This window comes from Belonocnema kinseyi, chromosome 4, assembly GCF_010883055.1.
Source record: "Belonocnema kinseyi isolate 2016_QV_RU_SX_M_011 chromosome 4, B_treatae_v1, whole genome shotgun sequence".
NCBI classification, from domain to species: domain Eukaryota; kingdom Metazoa; phylum Arthropoda; class Insecta; order Hymenoptera; family Cynipidae; genus Belonocnema; species Belonocnema kinseyi.
The window spans coordinates 43,014,607-43,035,142 of NC_046660.1; the positions used below are offsets into that span (position 1 = coordinate 43,014,607).

Consider the following 20,536-nt stretch of genomic DNA (forward strand, 5'->3'; position numbering starts at 1 on the left):
ATAATTAATAGGTTTTTTTAAAATTGCAAAGCAATATAGAAAAGAGTCATCGAATAGACATTCTTAGTTGACTCCGTAAACAAATTGACTCGTAGAAAAAAGACCAAACTCTCAATTTTTAAATTCAAATTGTTTAAATAATCAATATTTCTCGTAAATTGGCCAACCAATATAGAAAAGAGTCACCGGATAGACATTTTCAGTTAACTCCGTAATCAAATTTACTTGTAGAAAAAGGGCAAACTCTTAATTTTGTAAATAAAATTTTCAAACAATTAATAGTTCTTGTAAATTTGCAAAGCAATATAGAAAAGAGTAATCGGATAGACATTCTGAGTTGACCTCGAAAACAAATTGATTCGTAGAAAAAAGGTCAAACCTTTAATTTTTAAATTAAAACTGTTTAAATAATTAATAGGTTTTTTAAAAATTGTAAAGCAATATAGAAAAGAGTCATCGAATAGACATTCTTAGTTGACTCCGTAAACAAATTGAGTTGTAGAAAAAAGGGCAAACTCTTAATTTTTATATTAAAATTGTTTAAATAATTAATAGTTCTTATAAATTTACAACGCCACATAATAAATTAAACGTATTCTTTAAAGAATAGCTATTTATGAAAATTGTTTAAATAATTATAATGTTTGACGATTAAATAAATTCTAAAATCCATAAATGAGCTCCACTCGTATTCGGCACGATCGCTGTAACTTAATCGCTAGGAATGTTTACAACCAATAATGTAAAGAGATCCCTCGAACGTGCTTGTTACACTTTTCTATCACTATATGGGAAGCTGCGACCAACTTTCAACTATAGGAATAGATACATCTTCAAGAAAAAATAGATGAGTTAAATTTCAAGTTAGAAAAATTAATTTTAATTTAAAAAGATCAACTTTGAACTAATATGATATAATATTCAACTGGTTGAATTTTCTGTTTTAAAAATTAATTATGAACAAATAAAAAGAATTTTCAAACAAATAGTTAAATATTCATCTGAAGTAGTTAAATCTTAAACCAAAAAGATGAATTTGAACTTAAATAATGAATCTTCAACTGATATACTTTAATTTTCACCTAAAAAAGACGCTTTTTTTTACTAAAACAGAACAATTTTCAACCAGAAATTAAATAGTTAAATTTACAGTTAAAAAAAATTAATCTTCAATTAAAGAGATGAATTTTCAATTTAAATGCTAGCGTATTCAACTGGAATAGTAAAATTCTACATTAGGTTATAAAAATGTATATTCAACAAAAAAAACCAAACTATTTTCAACCAAATAATTAAATTCTTAACTAACAAAGATAAATTTCCTCCGAAAAATTGAATATTGGAATTTTCAGCAAAAAAAATTAATATTCAACCAAAACAAAATTAATTTTCAACAAAATAGTTGCATTTTTAACTGAAATATATGTAAATTTTTAATTAGGAAGATGAATATTTAATAGGAATAGTCGAATTTTCAACCCTCAAGTTTAATATTTAAACAAAAAGATTAATTTTCTACCAAAAATTAAATATTTAAATTTTCATTTAAAAAAACTAATTTTCAATCAAAGAAATTCATTTTTAACTAAAATTATGGATTATTCAACTAGAATGGTTAAATTTCCAATTAAATGTGATGAATTTCAATAAACAAAAAAAAGAAGTTTCAATAAAATAGTTATATTTTTAACTGAAGTAGTTTAATTTTGAACTGAAACGATTAATTTTCAATAAAAAATAGAATAGATTCGACTGTAGCGAATCGCTATAGTTTTTTACAAATCATGGCCATAAATTGTTTCTTTAATATCACAATAAAAAATACGCAGTATTCGTCTTTTTTAATCCTGTTCAAATTTTCCCATGATTATAAGTTTTTTACAAATCAATGTTTATTTATTTTCCCGAAAAAGTAGAGACATTAAAGTAGAGCCAAAGATCAGTTTGAAAATACAATTATTAAGCTTTTGATAATTTTGTAAAATCATTATAGGGATTCGCCTCTAATTTCCAGCAAAAAAAGAATTTTCGAAAAAATAGTTAAATCCAGTGATATAAAGATATCCCTGATATTTACAGGTTTTTCTAGCTGTATAAAAATTCCCTGGCAATTGCTGGTTTTCCAATAATAGTAGACACCAGGTTCAAGTTGAAATCTTTTAAACTAAACTGATTATAAAAGCGCGAGCATATTTTTTATTCAGGGTGTCTAATGACCTCAAAAACCTGGAGGTCTTCTTGATTTTTTTTAAAGATTGAAAACCTGGAAGTCTCATTGAATTTTAATTATTCTTTTTTTTCTTCTTTTAAAACAGTAATTTGATCGGAATTCGAAGAGTAATTTAAATCGTTTAGCCTATTATGAAAGAAACATCTGGTTTAAAAAAATCTTTCTGCTGCACATTTTTTTATTCGTCAAGATATAATTTATCTTTTGTTTATAACAGAATAAATAAAGATATTTCAAGGCACTTTTTGTTGAGGTGTTCAACTTAGGAATTATAAAAATTATTAGTTTAAAAATTCGATTTTAATTCAGTTTTAGAATTAGAATAAGCCATGGCCAAACAAAGGATTTTTCGAGGGGTTGACCACTCGGTTTTTGAGTGCACAACAGATTTCAAAATATTTTAAATATCTTTAACATTTCATAAAGATTTCACGGATGTTAACGATTAAAAAAGGCGCGCACGCCTGATTTCAATAAAGATTTCACAGCAATTTCACAAACATTTTAAAACTTTAAAGATTTAAGGGATTTCAAAGATTTGAAAAAGGGTAGAGTACACCAGATTTCAAAGATTTCAAAAATTTGAAACGATTTCAAGAGGTTTTAAAACATTTTAGTAGATTTCAAAATATTTCAAATAATTCAATGACTTCAACGAATACAAAAGATTTTCCAAAAAAAGATTCAAGATAGATTTTAAAACATTTCAAAATATTTCACAAAGATTTCAAGAATTTCAAACATTCAAAAAAGGCGTGTACACTAGATTAAAAAGTTGTCACAAAAATTCCCCAAAGATTTCGAACATTTCACAAAGATGTCGAACAATTCACAAAGATTTTAAAACTTACAAAAGAGTTTTAAGATTTTAAAAAGGGTATATTAAACCACATTTCTAAGATTTCAAAATAATTTCAAAGATTTTAAACAATTTCAAAATTTTTTAGGAGATATCAGAAGATTTCACTAAGATCTGTAATAATTTAAATAATTCCAACGAATTCACAAAGATTAAAAATATTTCGAACATTGCACAAAGATTTTAACACTTTCAAAAAATTTTAAAAAATTCAAAACATTTCAAAGATTTTAAATAACTTCAAAATTTTTTAGGAGATGTGAAAAGATTTCACAAAAGTTTCAGAGCTTTCATAAAACATTCATAAAGATTTCAAAACAATACGAGAATTTCAAAGATTTCAAGAAGGGTGCAACACACCAGATTTTAGGGCTTTCAAACCATTTCAAAGATTTTAAACAATTTAAAAATGTTTGACAAGATTTCAAACGATTACAATAAATATTTCAAATATTCCAGTGATTTCAAACGAATACAAAAGACTTCGAGAAGATTTCACAATTTCTTCAAAGAATTCATAAGGATTTCAAGAATTTTGAAACATTTCAAAGATCTTAAGCGATTTCAAAATGTTTCAACACATTTGACAAGTTTTCAAACGATTACAAAAGATTTCCGAAAGATTTCTCAAATATTTTAAAGAATTCTTAAGGATTTCAAAACATTTGAAGCATTTACAAGATTCCAAAAACATATACAAGATTTTTAATGATTTCAAAAGGTTTCAACAAATTTGAGAAGATTTGAAAAGATTTTAATAATTTCAAAAGAACAGAAAAGATTTCGCAAACAAAGATTAAAGAAATAGTTCACAAAGATTTCAAAGATTTCAAGAATTTTAAAGATTTTACAAAAGCTTTGAAAAATGCCAAAAGATTTTACCGAAATTTCAAGCTATCACTAAGGTTTGTAATACTTCACAAAGATTTAAAACGATTTTAATGATTTTAAAGATATTACAAAGATTTAAAAATATTTCTAAAGATTTTACAAAGATGGCTCATGTTCGCAAAAAATTAAGAATTTGTTTATTTACGATTCGGCTTTCTTTAGACATTTTTGGCTGATAAAAAATGAAATGGCTCATTTCTTACATATATGACAAACGTTTATTTCATTATTTGATGTAAAAAAGAAGACCTGGAAAATTTTGATTTCTTGACCTTGAAAATCTGGAAAAGACCTTGAACTTTGTTCCTAAGAATACGCTAGACGCCCTGTTATTTAAAGTATTTTACCTAGCATCTTGCCCTTTTTTAAAAAACTAGAATCATGATTTTATTTACCAGGTTTGTTTGCAATTTCCCGACCGTCTTTTGCCGGATGCCTTTGATGTAGCAATGTATTTAGAAGAAAAATTGGGTCGAAAAGTGTACGTATTAGGAGATACGTCATACGGAAGTTGTTGCATAGACGAAATTACTGCTGAACACATTGGAGCAAATGCCATAATACATTTTGGACATGCTTGTCTAAATCCCACAGTTCGATTGCCGATCTACCATGTTTTGCCGAAAAACGAAATAGATTCAGAAGCGTTTTGCAAAGAGTTTGAGCAATACTTTCATCAGGATCCCACGAGGGCGTTGCTCTTCTTTTATGATGTTTCATTCGCCCACAGTATTGGTAAATAATTACATGAATCAAATTAAAATTATCTTTATAATATTAGATCACACTTTTTGTAAATACAGACTTTACAGCTTAAAATTGTCCTTAAAGTGGGATGATTCTTTACGAAAATAGGGGAATAAATTCTTTGTAATAAAATTAATTCAGGTAATATAATGAGTTCAATATTAAATGCTTTAAATTTCTGAGTTTTCAAGTCGAAATATAATGCACTTTTAACAAAATAGATGATGAATTTTGAACTAAATAGAAGAATTTTCAATAAAGTATATGAATTTTCAAATAAGAAAGATCAATTGTTAAAAAAATGAAAAAGTTGCATTTTTAATTAAAACCAATAATGATTAATCAAAAAAAGAATTTTTAAAAATAGGTAAATTTTTAACCAGAGATGAATTTTCAACTAGAATGATGAATCTTCAACGACAAAAAACGAATTTTGAACAGGGTAGATAAACTCTCAATCAAGAAGTAGAATTTTCAATTAAAAAATATTATTTTATAACCGAAAATATAATTGTTGATATTTTAACCAAAAAAGATTTTAATTTTAAGTCCAAAATCATTAAAGTCAAACAAAAAAGATGAATTTTTAACGAAGTAGTTGATTTCTAACCAAATCGTTGAATTTTGAACCCAAATATACCAACTTTTTATAAAAGAGTTGAATTTTCAATACAAAAATATAAATGTTTAACTAAAAAGTTAATTTTTAAAACCAAATAGTTGAATTTTCGACGAAAAATATTAATTTTATATAAAAAAATTTAATTTTCAACAAAAAAGATTAAATTTTCAAACAAATAAATTGGAATTTTCAAACAAAATAGTTGAAAGTTGAATTCCAAAAACGAATTTTCTACAAAGTAGTTGAATTTTTAACCAAAATGTTAATTTTATACCAAATTCTTCATTCTTCAAGCCAAAAAGATGAATTTTCTAAACAACAGTTGAATTTTTACACCAAAGATATGAAATTTTTTATTTTTAACGAAATAGTTGAATTTTCAATTAAAACAGTTACATTTTTAAGCCAAAAAGACGAATTTTCTACAAAAAAGATTAAACGTTAATCAAAAACAGTAGAATTTGCAAGCAAGATAGTTGAATGTTCAACCCAAAAACAAATTTTTTACAATATCATTGCATTTTTTATCCAAAAATATGAATCTTAAACCAAAAAGTTAATTTTTTACTAAATTGTTACATTTTTATGCGAAAAAGATGAAGTTTCTACACAAAAGATGAATTATCAAACCAAAAATAGGATTTTTCAACAAAAAGTCGACTTTTAACTAAAATAGTTGAATTTTCAAGATAAAAGTTATATTTCGACAAAATACATGAATTTTCTATAACATTTTTCAATTTTAAAGCCAAACAAATTATTTTCCTACAAAACAGTTGAATTTCCAACCCAATAATATTAATTTTAAACAAAAAAGTGCATTTTCTATCAAATTTTTAAACCAAAAATATGAATTTTCTACACAGCAGTTAAAATATGAAACCAAATTTAGGAATTTTCAAAAAAGAAGTTGATTTTTAACAACAATAGTTGAATTTTCAATCCGAAAATATTAATTTTCAACAAAGAATTTATGCTTCGACTAAATACATGAATTTTCCGTAAAAATGTTCAATGGTAAAGCCAAACAAATTATTTTTCTAAAAAACAGTTGAATTTTCAGCCCGAAAATATGCATTTTTAACCAAAAAGTTACTTTTCTACTAAATTGTTCAATTTTGATGCCAAAAAGATGAATTTTCTATACAATAGTTGAATTTTTATGCCAAAAAGACGAATTTTCTATATAAAAGATTAAAAGTCAAACCAAAAACAGTAGAGTTTTTAAGAAAAATAGTTGAAAATTCAATCCAAAAACAAATTTTTTACCCAAAAATATGAATTTTAAACCAAAAAGTTAATTTTCTAAACATTTTCAAGATCAAAGTTATATTTTGACCAAATATGTGAATTTTCTATAAAATTTTTCAATTTTAAAGCCAAACAAATTATTTTTCTACCAAACAGTTGAATTTCCAACCTAAAAATATTAATTTTAAACGAAGAAATGCATTTTCAATCAAAGTTTTCAACCAAAAAGACGAATTTCCTACAAAACACTTGAATTATCAAACAAAATTGAGGAATTTTCAACAGAAAAAAGTTGATTTTCAATAAAAATAGTTGAATTTTCAACGGGAAAATGTGAATTTTTAACAAACAAAAAAAGTTATATTTTGACCAAATACATGAATTCTCTATACAATTTTTCGACCAAATACATGAATTTGATATCAAAATTTTCAATTCGAAAGCCAAACAAATTATTTGTCTACAAAACAGTTGAATTTCCAACCCAAAAATATTAATTTTAAACGAAACAGTACATTTTTTATCAAATTTTTAAATCAAAAAGACGGATTTTCTACACAACAGTTGAATTATCAAACCAAATTTAGGAATTTTTAACAAAAAAAAGTTGAATTTTCAGCCCGGAAATATGCATTTTAAACCAAAAAGTAAATTTTCTACCAAATTGTTCAATTTTTACGACCCAAACATGAAATTTCTACCAAACAGTTGAATCATCAAAGCAAAGATAGTAATTTTCAACCAAAAAGTTAATTTTCTGCCAAATTGTTCAATTTTTACGACCCAAACATGAAATTTCTACCAAACAGTTGAATCATCAAAGCAAAGATAGTAATTTTCAACCAAAAAGTTAATTTTCTACCAAATTATTGAATTTTATAGCCAAAAAGACGACTTTTCTACACAGAAGTTGAATTATAAAACCAACGACAGGAATTTAAAAAAAAATGGATTTTCAACAAAAATAGCTGAATTTTCAATCCGAAAATATGAGTTTTCAACAAAAAAGTTATATTTCGATCAAATACATTAATTTTTTCAATTTTAAAGCCAAACAAATTATTTGACTACAAAACAATTGAATTTTCAACCCGAAAATCTGAATTTTAAACCAAAAAGTTAATTTTCAACCAAATAGTTGAATGTTATATTAAAATAGTTGAATTTTTAAGCAAAAAATCAATTTTCTCGAAAAAGAGCTACATTTTCAACAAGAAGTTCAATTTTTAACGAATTTGTCTAAATTTTTACCAAAAAAATCAACTTTAAAACAAAAACATTTGCATTTTCAATCAAAGAGTTGAATTTTCTTATTAATTTTCTATTAATAAAATTTGCATATAAGTGATAAAGTGAGAAAATGGGAAAATCTCTTGAAAGCAGGGAGAAAAAAAATAATTTGAGGAAAAACGGGAAAAAGGAGGACAGAGTGTGAAGTCCCTAAATAGAACCGCACAACAAATTATTTTTCTACAAAACAGTTGAATTTTCAACCCCAAAATATGAATTTTAAACCAAAAAGTTAATTTTCTATCAAACTGTTCATTTTTCTTGCCAAAAATATGAATTTTGTACACAATAGTTGAATTATCAAACCAAAAATAGAATTTTTCAACAAAAAAATTGACTTTTAAAGAAAATAGTTGAATTTTTAAAATGAAAGTTATACTTCGACCAAATACATGCATTTAAAACAAAAATAGTTGAATTTTCAATTCGAAAATATGAATTTTCAACAAAAAATTCATACTTCGACTAAATACATGAATTTTCTGTAAAAATGTTCAATTGTTAAGCCAAGCAAATTTTTTTGTTTAAACAGTTGAATTTTCAGCCCGAAAATATGCATTTTAAACCAAAAATTAAATTTTCTAACAAATTATTTAATTTTAATGCTAAAAAGACTAAATTTTCTACAAACCAGATTAATTTCCAAACAAATAATTGAATTTTGTACCAAAAATATATTATCTTAAACCAAAAAGTGCATTTTCTAACAAATAACTAAATTTTAAAGCCAAAAAGACGATTTTTCTGCACAGCAGTTGAAATATCAAACCAAAGATAGGAATTTTCAACAAAAATTTTATTTTCAACTAAGCTAGTTGAATTTTCAATCCGAAAATATGAATTTTCAACAAAAAAGTTATATTTCGATCAAATACATTAATTTTTTATCAAATTTTTCAATTTTAAAGCCAAACAAAATTATTTTTCTACAAAACAGTTGAACTTTCAACCCGAAAATCTGAATATGTCTAATTTTCTAACAAAAAAATCAACTTTAAACCAAGACCAGTTGCATTTTTAATCAAAGAGTTGAATTTTCAAACGAAAGTAATAACATTTGAACGAAAAATTGTGCATTTACAATAAAAAATGACGAATTTTCTATCTAAAATAAAGAATATTTAACACAAAAGTTGAATTTTGGACGAAAAAGAAAATAACTTTTTAATAAATACGTTGATTTCTCAACAAATTAGTACCATTTTTAACGAAAATATATGAATTCCGAACGAAAAATATAATAATAGACTTTTTAATTAAAACGAATGAATTTGTAATAAAAAATTGTTTGTTAGAGACAATCTACGAGACTCTTAAGCCCAAATTCAAGAATCTAATTCTCACGAGACTGAATTGCATCTCGAATGTGGAATACACAGACGTTAAAGACGACGCAAGTACCGCGGTACTAGGCAGAAGTTACGTCCTCGAAAATGGTTGTCAAACTCAAGAATATGAAATGTTCTTCCTGGGGCCCAGTGGTAAAACCCTGTCAAATTTAGCAATGACGATACCCGCCAAAAGCTGGTATTATTCCGATGGTGGAGGAATAAAAAAATTCGAGGCTGTAAATACACCTTGGCTGAAGCGCAGAAGATTTTTGGTTGAAAAGCTCAAAGACGCGAAAGTCGTCGCGATCGTTGTTGCTACCTTAGGAATTAAAAACTACTTAAGCATAATTAAGACTCTCAAGAGCACGCTGAAGAAGGTGAACAAAAAAACTTATATGCTAAGTGTTGGGAAAATAAATCCAGCGAAGCTTGCCAACTTTCCTGAGGTATGAGTTTTTTTTCTCTTTACAGGGCGGCCGGAAATTTTTGATTTTCAAAATGTCCTCATTTTTCCCTGAATAATTTTTCATTTTCCATTACCAATAATATTTAAAGGCCAAAATTTTAATCTTGTGACATAAATTCGGAAGGAAAATCCCCTGAAAATTCTACGTTTTTTTCAAGTATAATTTTTTCATAGTATATATTTTGCATTTTTTTAAGTTAGAATATATACAAAGTAGTTATTGGAATCTATCAAAAAATACCTTTGGAATTATTTTAAATATCCTCAAATCTTTGGAAATTTCTTAAAATATTTTTAAAAATTTTGAAATTTCTCACTTCCTGTGAATAAATTGTTTGAAATTCATTAAAATATTATACAATTCCGTGAAATTACAAAAAATCTTATATTTTCCGAAATATAAATAATAAATTTCTAAATTTAAAATTGTTTCATTCCATTTATAAAAATATTATATATCACGGTATCCAGGGACATTGAAAACCTGCAATCATCCTTGCATTTTTTTTAAACCTTGAAAACCTGGAAATCTCCTTGAATTTTATTTAAACCTAAAAAACCTGAAAATCACCTTGAATTTCTCGCGAGAACTTTGAATGTTTGTTTTTCTTTTAAAACCGTTTTCGAGGGGTTGACAATTCGGTTTTTAAGTATACAACAGATTTCAAAAGGTTACAAAATAATTCTAAAGATTTCAAAATATTCAAAGCTTTTACTATATTTAAAAGGGTTCTGAAAATTTCAAAGAGTTCACAGATTTCAAAGAATTAAACAAAGGATTGAAGGATTTGAAAAATTCCTATAGATAAAATTTCGAAGATTTCACAAGGATTTCAAATATTTCGCAAAGCTTTTAAAACTTCCAAAAGATTTGAAGAATTTTAAATATTTAAAAAATAGTAATGTACAGGATTTTTCAACAAAAAAAGTTGAATTTTCAAAATGAAAGTTATATTGTGACCAAATACATGAATTTTCGATACAATTTTTCAATTATAAAGCCAAAAAATTATTTTTCTACAAAACAGATGAATTTCCAACCCAAAATATTAATTTTAAACGAAAAAGTGCATTTTCTATCAAATTTTTAAACCAAAAAGACTATTTTTTTACACAGCAGTTGAATTATCAAACCAAATTTAGGAATTTTCAACAACAATAGTTAAATTTTCAATCCGGAAATATGAATTTTCAACAAAAAATTTATATTTCAACCAATTACATGAATTTTCTGTAAAAACGTTCAGTCGTAAAGCCAAACAAATTATTTTTCTAAAAAAATGTGAATTTCCAGCCTGAAAATATGCATTTTAATCCAAAAAGTTAATTTTCTACCAAATTGTTCAATTTTTGTGCCAAAAAGACGAATTTTATACAAAAAAAGATTAAACGTTAATACAAAAATAGTAAAATTTTCAAGCAAAATAGTTGAATATTCAATCCAAAAAGAAATTTTTACAATATCATTGATTTTTTTACCCATAAATATGAATTTTAAACAAAAAAGTTAATTTTCTACCAAATTGCTACATTTTTATGACAAATAGATGAATTTTCTACACAATAGTTTAATTATCAAACCAAATTTAGGAACTTTCAACAAAAATAGTAGAATTTTCAATCCGAAAATATGAATTTTCAAATACAAAAATTTATACTTTTACCAAATACATGAATTTTCTGTAAAAATGTTCAATTTTAAAGGCAAACAAATTATTTTTCTAAAAAACATTTCCATTTTCAGCCCGAAAATATACATTTTAAACCAAAAAGTTAATTTTTTACCAAATTGTTTTTGAATTGAAAAATTGAATTTTTGTTTTGCTTTTAAAACAGTTTTAAAACAATTCTAAAGATTTCGAAATATTTCGAAGCCTTGATTATATTTAAAAGGATTTTGAAAATTTCAAAAAGAGTTCACAGATTTCAAAGAATTAAGCAAAGGATTCAAGGATTTTAAAAGTTCCTATAGACAAGATTTCGAAGATTTCACAAGGATTTCTAATATTTCGCAAAGATTTTAAAACATTTAAAAGATTGTAAGGATTTTAAGAATTTTAAATATTTGAAAAATGGTACTGTACACCAGATGTAAAATATTTCAAAACATTGTAAAGATTTCAAACGATTTAAAAAGATTTTAGAAGATATCAGAATATTTCAAAAATATTTTTGCAAAAAATTCGTAACGATTTCAGAATATTTCAAAACAATTCAAAGATTTTAAACGATTTCACAAATATTTCAAAGAATTCATAAGGATTTCAGAAGATTTAAAGAATTTCAAAGATTTCACAAATTTACACCAGACTTCAAAGATTTAAAACAATTTCAAAAGGTTTCAAAAAATTTCAATTACTTCAATCTAACACACAAGATTTCACAAAGGTTAAAGAAAGATTTCACAAATATTTCAAAGTTTTTAAACGATTTCAAAAAATTCATAAGGATTTCAGAAGATATCAAGAATTTAAAATATTTCAAAGATTTCTTAAAGATTTCAAAAATACATCAGATTACAAAGATATCAAAGCATTTTCAAGACTTTAAACGATTTTTAAGGATTTTAAAAAGGGCATAATAAATCCGATTTCTAAGATTTCAGGGCATTTAAAAGATTTCAAATTTGTATTGTTTTAAAGCCAAAAAAGTTCTTAACATATTTTAATACAATTTTCAGGATCTCAGGAAATATACAATTTCATTGGATTTTATAATACTTCAATGCATTTCAAATAATCTATTCACAAAAATTCACGTATTTCGTAGTATTTCAAAATATTATTTTAAGGTATTATTAGATATTTAATAATAAATTATCTAGTTTTTCAATAATTTGAAGGAATTTTAAAGAATTTTAAGATTTTAGGGTATTTTTTAGAACTTCCAGAGAATTTTAAATAGCTTTTAAAATTTTAAGAGGATTTTAAATATTTTATGGTATTTAAAAAGATTACAAAGCATCTTAAAACTATTTAAATTTTAAAAAGTATTTTCTAAGGATTGAAGTAAATTTAAAGGATTTAAAAAAATTTGAATCGGGTTTTAAAGAATTGTCTAGAATTTTCGAAAATATGGATAGATTTGATAGGGTCTGTAAGGTTTAAGGATATTTTAAAGGATATTCTAAAGAAAGCAGAGTCATAAATAAACAAATTCTTAATTTTTTGCTAACATAAGTCGTCTTTGTGAATCTTTACGAATATTTTTAAACCTTTGTTAAGTCTTTGAAATCCTTAAAACATTTTTTTAATCTTTCTGACATTTTGAAATCTTTAAAAATCTTTGTGAATTCGTTGAAATCTTTTCAAGTATTTAAAATCTTTGCGAAATCTTGAAATTTCTGTGCATTTTTTTTTAATTTTTGAAAAATTTTGTAAAATCTTTTAAATCCTATTCTTTGAAATAACTGAAAACTTTTGAAATTGTTTAAAATCTTTGAAATGTTCTGAAAATTTTAGTATCTTCTTGAACTTTTTAAATTCTTGAAATCTTTTGAAATCCTTATTAATTCTTTGAAATACTTGTGGAATATGTCCTACATCTTTTGTATTTATTTGAAATCATTCGAATATTTGAAACTTTTGTGAAATATTATGAAATTTTCTTTAAAAAACGTGAACTCTTTTAAAATATTTTTTTTTTATTCTCTTAAAATTCTAAAGTTTTTAATTAAAAATTGTTTAAAGAAGATTTGAAAAGATTCCCAATATTTTCATGATTGTAAATGAATAAAAAATATTTCAAAAAGATTTCATCCAAATTTCATAGAGATGTTAAAAGAATACAAAAATGTATCAGATAATCCAGATTTCAAAGATTTGTAATAATTTCAAAATTGTTAGAATATTTCAAAAGATTTCACAAATATTTACAATATTTCAATGATTTCAAATGAATGCAAAATATTTCACATATATATATTTTTAAGAATCCATGTCCGTCAACTTTAGGCACGGATAACTTTGTTATTTATGCTTGAAAAGATCTAAAAATTTATGGGCGGGTATTTTAAAGTGTGCCCCTTCAGAATCTGACCCGAAAATTTCGAAAAAACCACTGCTTCCCACCCATAATAAAGTTAAACACAGATCATTCATTTTTCATCATTAAGGGGTTGTACGGCCACCCCTAAAATAACTTTCACAAAAAACGGCTATTTTATATAAAATAACAAAGAAAAACAAAAAGGTTCTTTATAAACGTCTATTATGAAATCCCGCGAAATACCTAACAGTCTTATATTTCGTGAACTCCTGGAAAAATTATTAAACACCTGGGGAGATTTCTAAAAGCGTTGAAATTCTCAGAAATCTTATAAAATCCCTTGGAATCACTTAAAATATGTCAAATCCTCCTAAACTTTTTAAAATTTCTGAAATTTTTCAATAATTTGAAGGAATTTTAAGATTTTAGGGTATTTTTGGAATTTCCAAAGAGTTTTAAATAGCTTTTAAAAGTTTAAGAGAATTTAAAATATTTTATGGAATTTTAAAAGATTACAAGAAATCTTAAAAACAATAACTTTTTTAAAAGTATTTTTTGAAGATATAAATAAGTTTAGAAATCAAGTTTTTCTAGATCTCTTTTTTTACATCAAATAATCGTTTGTTATACATAAAAGTCCTACTTGAGGTAATAAAAACTGAGCTTTATATGAAAGCACTCAAAGTGGAACTGTTAAATTTTGAACTTTTAAAAATTAAATTTTAAACTTTTTAATTAAAAATTTTTGTATTCAAATGCTTAATAATTTAAGCGTATAAAATTGAAGGTACTAACATTTTTTAACACAAAAAATATAAATCCACGTTATCATTTTCAACTCTCCAAATTAAAAAATCAATCAAAAAAATTCAAATTTTCAAAATTATATAATTTTAGGGAATTTTAAGCTAGAAACATCAAATATTGAAAAATTTTAGCTGATCACTTCTTAAATTAGAAAGTCAATTTTTGTCTTTTTAAATAGTTTAAAAATCCCTGGCAATCTCCACAATTTTATTTCAAAATCTTGAAAAATTTAGAAGTTGTTTTAAGTTGGTTCTAAATTTAAAATTATTTTAGAGATTTTTTCAGAACTTCTAAATCTCTGTCAAAGTGAATTGAATTTTTTCTACAATTTTCAGAAAATTCTGCAAGTTTTAGAATTTTTTTAAAAATTTTGATGTATAAATAACAACTAAACATTTATTATTTGTAGGCTAAATTTGAGTTATTTTAAGAGATATGTAGAAGTTTTGAAAAGATTCAAACTTAATGTAAAACTTGAAATGATAGCCTGATATAAAACAAAATGTAGATTTTCGCAGATTTTGAACAAAAAATTAGATTCTTTGCAAGAATTGTGAAAGGCATAAAAAGATAATAAAATATTGTTAATTCAAAGTTTCAGGTCTTCCTTTATATTATTTTCTATGTTAAATTGAATAAATAAATTAATATATTATTTTTATTAGTTTTTTCAGTCATTAAAAATTTCAATGTAACTTTTAACGTCACAATTTGAATGGTTCTGTTTAAAAAATGTTTAATTTGTAAATGAAGTTGGTACATTTTTACTTATAAATAGAAATTGAACACTTATTATTTGTAACCAAAATTTGAGTAATTTCAAGAGATATTTCGTAGTTTTGAAAATATTCAAAATTAATTAAAAACTTGAAATGTCTTCAAGTGATTGAAAAGAAGTGTGTTAACATTTTTGTTTAGAACTTCCAAATACATTTTTAAATTAACCGAATTTTTCCTACAACTTTTGGAAAATGCTGCAAATTGAAAAAAATCCTTAAAATCTTCCAGGTTCCGTTTTATTTTGGAAATCTCTTAAAATCTTTTTAAATTTTCTGTTACAATAATTCTTCAAAACGAACAATCATTTTCAATTTTCCTAGGAATATTAAAAAAAGATTTTAATTCTTTTTTTAAGACTTTTTTTAAAAAGTTTCTAAATTTTTTGGTTGAAATCGGCAAAAATCTGCGTTTTATTTTAAAATTCGGCTGTTGTAGGAAAACTTCAAATTCATTTAAAAATATATTTAAACGTTTCGAAAAAAATGTCAAAAATGATTTTAAATTTGGAAAAATATAAAACCACTTCTAGATTTGTCAATATTTTAAAATAAAATTTTAATTTGAAGGATACTTAAACTATTTCAAATGAAAATAACTTCTAATTTAAAAACTCTTAAGTTAAAAAAATTTATTTTTAATTTTTTGATTTGTCTAACTTTAAATTACTTAAAAAAATATTATTTTGAACATTTTTAAAGTTATAAAACTTGCAGTTTATTTGCATTTTATTTAACATTATTTTATTGAAAAGTGTTAGTACCTTCTATTCCATACGTGTAAATTTAATTTGTTGTTTATTCCTTTAAATGGAAAAATGTTTAGAATAGAGTTCGATTTTTTAAATTTCATTAACCGGTCCGATTATAACAGCCACCCTGATATAGAATTATTCACAATATAAAAGTGTTTGTCAATTGCAACCTATAAAATAATTAGCGGAGTCTAAAAAAAGTGCCCTAAAATTTCTTTAAATTCTGTAATGAACAAAAGATAAATTACGTATTGATAAATAAACAACTTTTTTAGTAGAAAGATTTCTTTGATAACAGATTCAGGGTAGCTAAAGAGTTTCCCATTCGAGGTAATAAAAACTGAGCTGCAAATGAAAGCACTCAAAGTGGAACTGTTAAGTTTTCAACTTTTAAAATTGAAATTTAAAAGTTTTTTTATTAAAAAATTTTGTATTAAAATGCTCAATAATTTACGTGCATAAAATTGAAGGTACTAACAATTTTCAATACAAAAAAATATAAATCCACTTTATCATTTTCAATGCTCTAAATTAGAAAACCTATCAATGAACTTTAAAATTTTCAAAATCATATAATTTTAAGGAATTGTAAGCTAGAAACATCAAATATTGAAAAATTGAGAAAATTTTAACTGAACACTTCTTATATTAGAAATTTAATTATTTTCTATTTAAACAGTTTCAACAACCTTGGAAAGCTTCAAAATTTTAAGAATTCTAGAAGTTGTTTTAAATTTTTAATTATTTTGGAAATTTTTTCTACAATTTTCAGAAAATCCTGCAAATTTTATAAAATTTCTTAAAAATTTGAATGCATAAATAACAATTGAACATTTATTATTTTTAGGCGAAATTTGAGCAATTTTAAGAGATATGTAGAAGTTTTGAATAGATTCAAAATTAGTGTAAAACTTGAAACGATAGCCTAATATAAAACATAATGTAGATTTTCACATATTTCAAACAAGAAAATTAGATTGTTTTCAAGAATTGTGAAAGGCTTCAAAAGAATAATAACATTTTCTCAAGATTTCTAGGAAAATTAAAAATAACTTTTCAGTTTGAAAAATTATTTCAAGATAATATTAAAAAAGTTTTTCAACGATTTAAGCAAAATTTTCAAAAAGGATTCTAGAAGATTTTAAGAAACCTTTCTAAAATTTGCATGATAATTTTTAATCTTTTTAAAACTCCTAAATATCTCTTAAAATTACTCAAATTTTTTCTACAAATTTTCATTTGTAAATTATACATCAAAATTTTAAAAATTAACTTACAAATTAAGAATTTTTCAAATACAATTAAAATTTTAACGTTCAAAGTTTAAAAGGTTTTACGAAATTTCAACGATTCCAGGCTTTCTATGTCAAACAATTCAGTTAAAGATTGTTTACTTTTCAATATTTAATATCAATTACTTATCTTAAATAAAAAATTTAAATATTGCTAAATAGTCAATAATTAATCTGTTTTTTTTTTTTAATAAAAAATTTTAATTGAGTGAGTAAAAATGGAATATTTTAGAATCAAACAATATTTTTAATTTAATAAAATCTTTTAAGAATATATTATTATGAAGTTATTTTTAAGTTAAAAATAGTTCATAAACTTCACACGTTCGAATTTGTTTAATGACTAAGACTTTCAAATTGAAACCGTTTAAATTTTAACGTTAAAATCTAAAAATTCTTCAATTTTCAACTGATTTAAAATTTGTCAAATCGTTTTGTTCAATTTTTATTACTTAAAAGTACAAATAAATTTAAAAAAAGAAATGATTTATTTATTGAATAAAAATGTTTTTTATCCAAAATTTTCAACAGCAAAGGCTTTTATTTTTTATCTGTTCAGGTCTTTAAGAAAGCATTTAAAAATGTTTTAAATTAAAAATGTAAGCTTGGAAATAAAAATTTTAAATGGAAAATGTTTAAAGTAAAAAAATTTGGAATTACGCATTGTAAGTTAAATAATAGCTTAATTTAAAAACAGAAAAATTCCACTAATTATTTAAAAACTGTTCGAAATTGAACGTGGCCAGATTTTTCTTCTACAAATTTGTAAAATTCCCGGTCAAAACAAAACTCACTGTCATTTCCTGGTTTCAAAAAATTCCCGGTTTTTTTTATTAGCCGTCAATTTCTAAAGAACGCAAAATCATAAATGAAAAAATTCTTAATTTTATGCGAACCGTTTTCTGACATTTTGAAATCTTTGTAAATTCGTTGAAATCTTTTGAAGTATTTAAAATCTTTACGAAATCTTGAAATTTATTAAGTTTTTTTTATCTTTTAGAATCTGCGAAATCTTGAAATCTATATAAGATTTTTTGATATGTTTTTAAATCTTTGTGATATCTTTCAAAATCTTTAAAATCCTTTATATCTTTTTTAATTTTTTAAAACTTTAAAAAAATTTTTAACTATTGATGGAATCTTTACAATATATCTGTGGAATCATTCTTTAATCTTTACTTGCGAAATATTTTATGTTGGTTTGAAATCTTAAATATTTGTTTGTGACACGTTTTGTATTCATTTGAAATCTTTTGAAAATTGTAGAAAAAAATGTCAAATTGTTTAAATGTTTTGAAATCTCTAAAATTCTTATATTAAAAAAAATCTGAAATTTTTAGGAAATCCTGGAAATATTTTGAGATATTTGTAAAATCATTCCTAAATCTTCGTTTGTGACATTTTTTTGTATGTGGTGAAATCATTGAATTATTTAAAATCTTCTAAAATATTTTGAAACGTTCTGAAATCCTTCAAAGTTTTTGAATATCTGCGAAATCCTTTAAATGATTTGAAAGTTGAACAATTGTAGTGAAATCTTTTTAATCTCGTCCACTCGCCTTTTTTAAGTCTTTCAAAACCGTGAAATCTTTACAAAATATTTAAAATCACTCTAAATACTTTTAAATATTTAAAATAAATAATTTATAATTTTTATAATTTGTAAGATAAATATCACAACAAAATTTATACTTTAAAATTCTATATTAGCGGAGAAGAAATTGAAAATTTATAGAATTATTCACAATATCAAAGTGTTTGTGCATTGGAATCTATAAAATAATTATTAGTCTACAAAAAGTGCCCTAAAATTTTATTAAATTCTGTAATAAACAAAAGATAAATTATGTCTTGATAAATAAAAAACTTTTTAGTAGCAATATTTCTTCCACAACAAATTAACAGATTAAAAGATTTAAATTACTCTTTACATTTCAATAAAAAAAAAACGTTTTAAAAGCAAAAAAAAATCAAATGCAAGGTTGTCGTGATTCCAGCAAAATGTTTTTTTTTTCAATCCTTTCTTCTCACCCTACTATCAGTTTTTTTGTTTGCATTTCAGATGGATGTATTTGTGGTGATATCGTGTCCTGAAAGTGAAATCTTCGACTCGAGAGACTTCTTAAAGCCGCTCTTGTTACCTTTCGAAGTGGATTTAGCTTTTAACAGTTCGCGTGAATTTTCGCAAAACTACTGTATGGACTTTAGTCAAATACTCCCCGGCGGAGCGAGTTACGTCGACTTTAAAGCCTCGACCGAACCGGATGTTTCCCTAATATCGGGAGATCTTCGAGGCTCGAAAGAAGACGCACCTTTAGTCACGGAAATGAACGCCCTGGCTTGCAAAGCTGACGGAACAGTTGCTATCGGAAAAGCTGGCGCCCGCTTCCTCCACGAAAGAAGTTGGAAAGGTCTCGAGCAAAAATTAGGACAGAGTGAGATCAAGCCGGCGGAAAAAGGGCGTAAAGGAACTTCCCTCGGCTATGAAAACGAACCAATCTGTAAAGAAACGTAAGCTTTTATTTATAATTGTACAATTAAAACAGCTATTAAAAAAAAAACATTAATTTAAGAAAAGAAAAAATCAACAAACTTTATCCTGACTTTTACAAACTCAAGTCTAGGATTCACGAGCGATCGATTTAATCGCCTAGAATATTCTTCGAGAAAGAATATGCAGCACTACTTAAAATATAAGATACAGAGATGATCGAGACTCATTGATTCACCTCAATAAGAGAAAAAAAAAAAAAGTTTATACATTTTCAGATCTACCTTAGGCTAGATTAAGTAGGTCTGCCAGAAGAGTATAATTAAAACTATGACTTGAAAACGTTCAAAACGTTCGCTTAAACATAATTTAAATTAATGTCCATAGTATACAAATGTGAGAAAGGGGCTGCTGTAGATGATACAATGGCACAACTTGAAATGGATTGATTAGCAAAATCGAGACTTTGTTTTTAATTGGTTATCGGAAACGTACCCTTTTAACCAGCTGGTTGTTCCGAGAAGAAGTATCGTGTATATAAATTCTTGCTCAGCTGATTTGAATTCCCGTTAGTTTCACAGAGGCTTTCCAATATGGAAGACGCAATTATTACACCAATACGTATAAAGATTCAACAAAATAAATTTTTGAATATAACTAATGAATTATATATGCCTAATTTATATTTATATTCATGACTGATTATGTTTACGTCTGATTATGTTTATCTCACTAATCATT

At 24.5% G+C, this 20,536-nt stretch overlaps 1 protein-coding gene across 1 annotated transcript in view; it reads left to right on the forward strand.

The window, feature by feature from the left end:
* The window catches only part of LOC117170560 (2-(3-amino-3-carboxypropyl)histidine synthase subunit 2), a 24,187-nt gene extending 3,727 nt beyond the window's left edge, over positions 1–20,460 (forward strand). Inside the window, exons 3-5 of the mRNA XM_033357391.1 lie at positions 4,379–4,715; positions 9,186–9,667; positions 19,367–20,460. Coding sequence (XP_033213282.1) covers positions 4,379–4,715; positions 9,186–9,667; positions 19,367–19,819 — 1,272 coding nt within the window. The 3' untranslated portion in view covers positions 19,820–20,460. The remainder of the gene's footprint in view (positions 1–4,378; positions 4,716–9,185; positions 9,668–19,366) is intronic.
* The last annotated feature ends 76 nt before the right edge of the window (positions 20,461–20,536 follow it).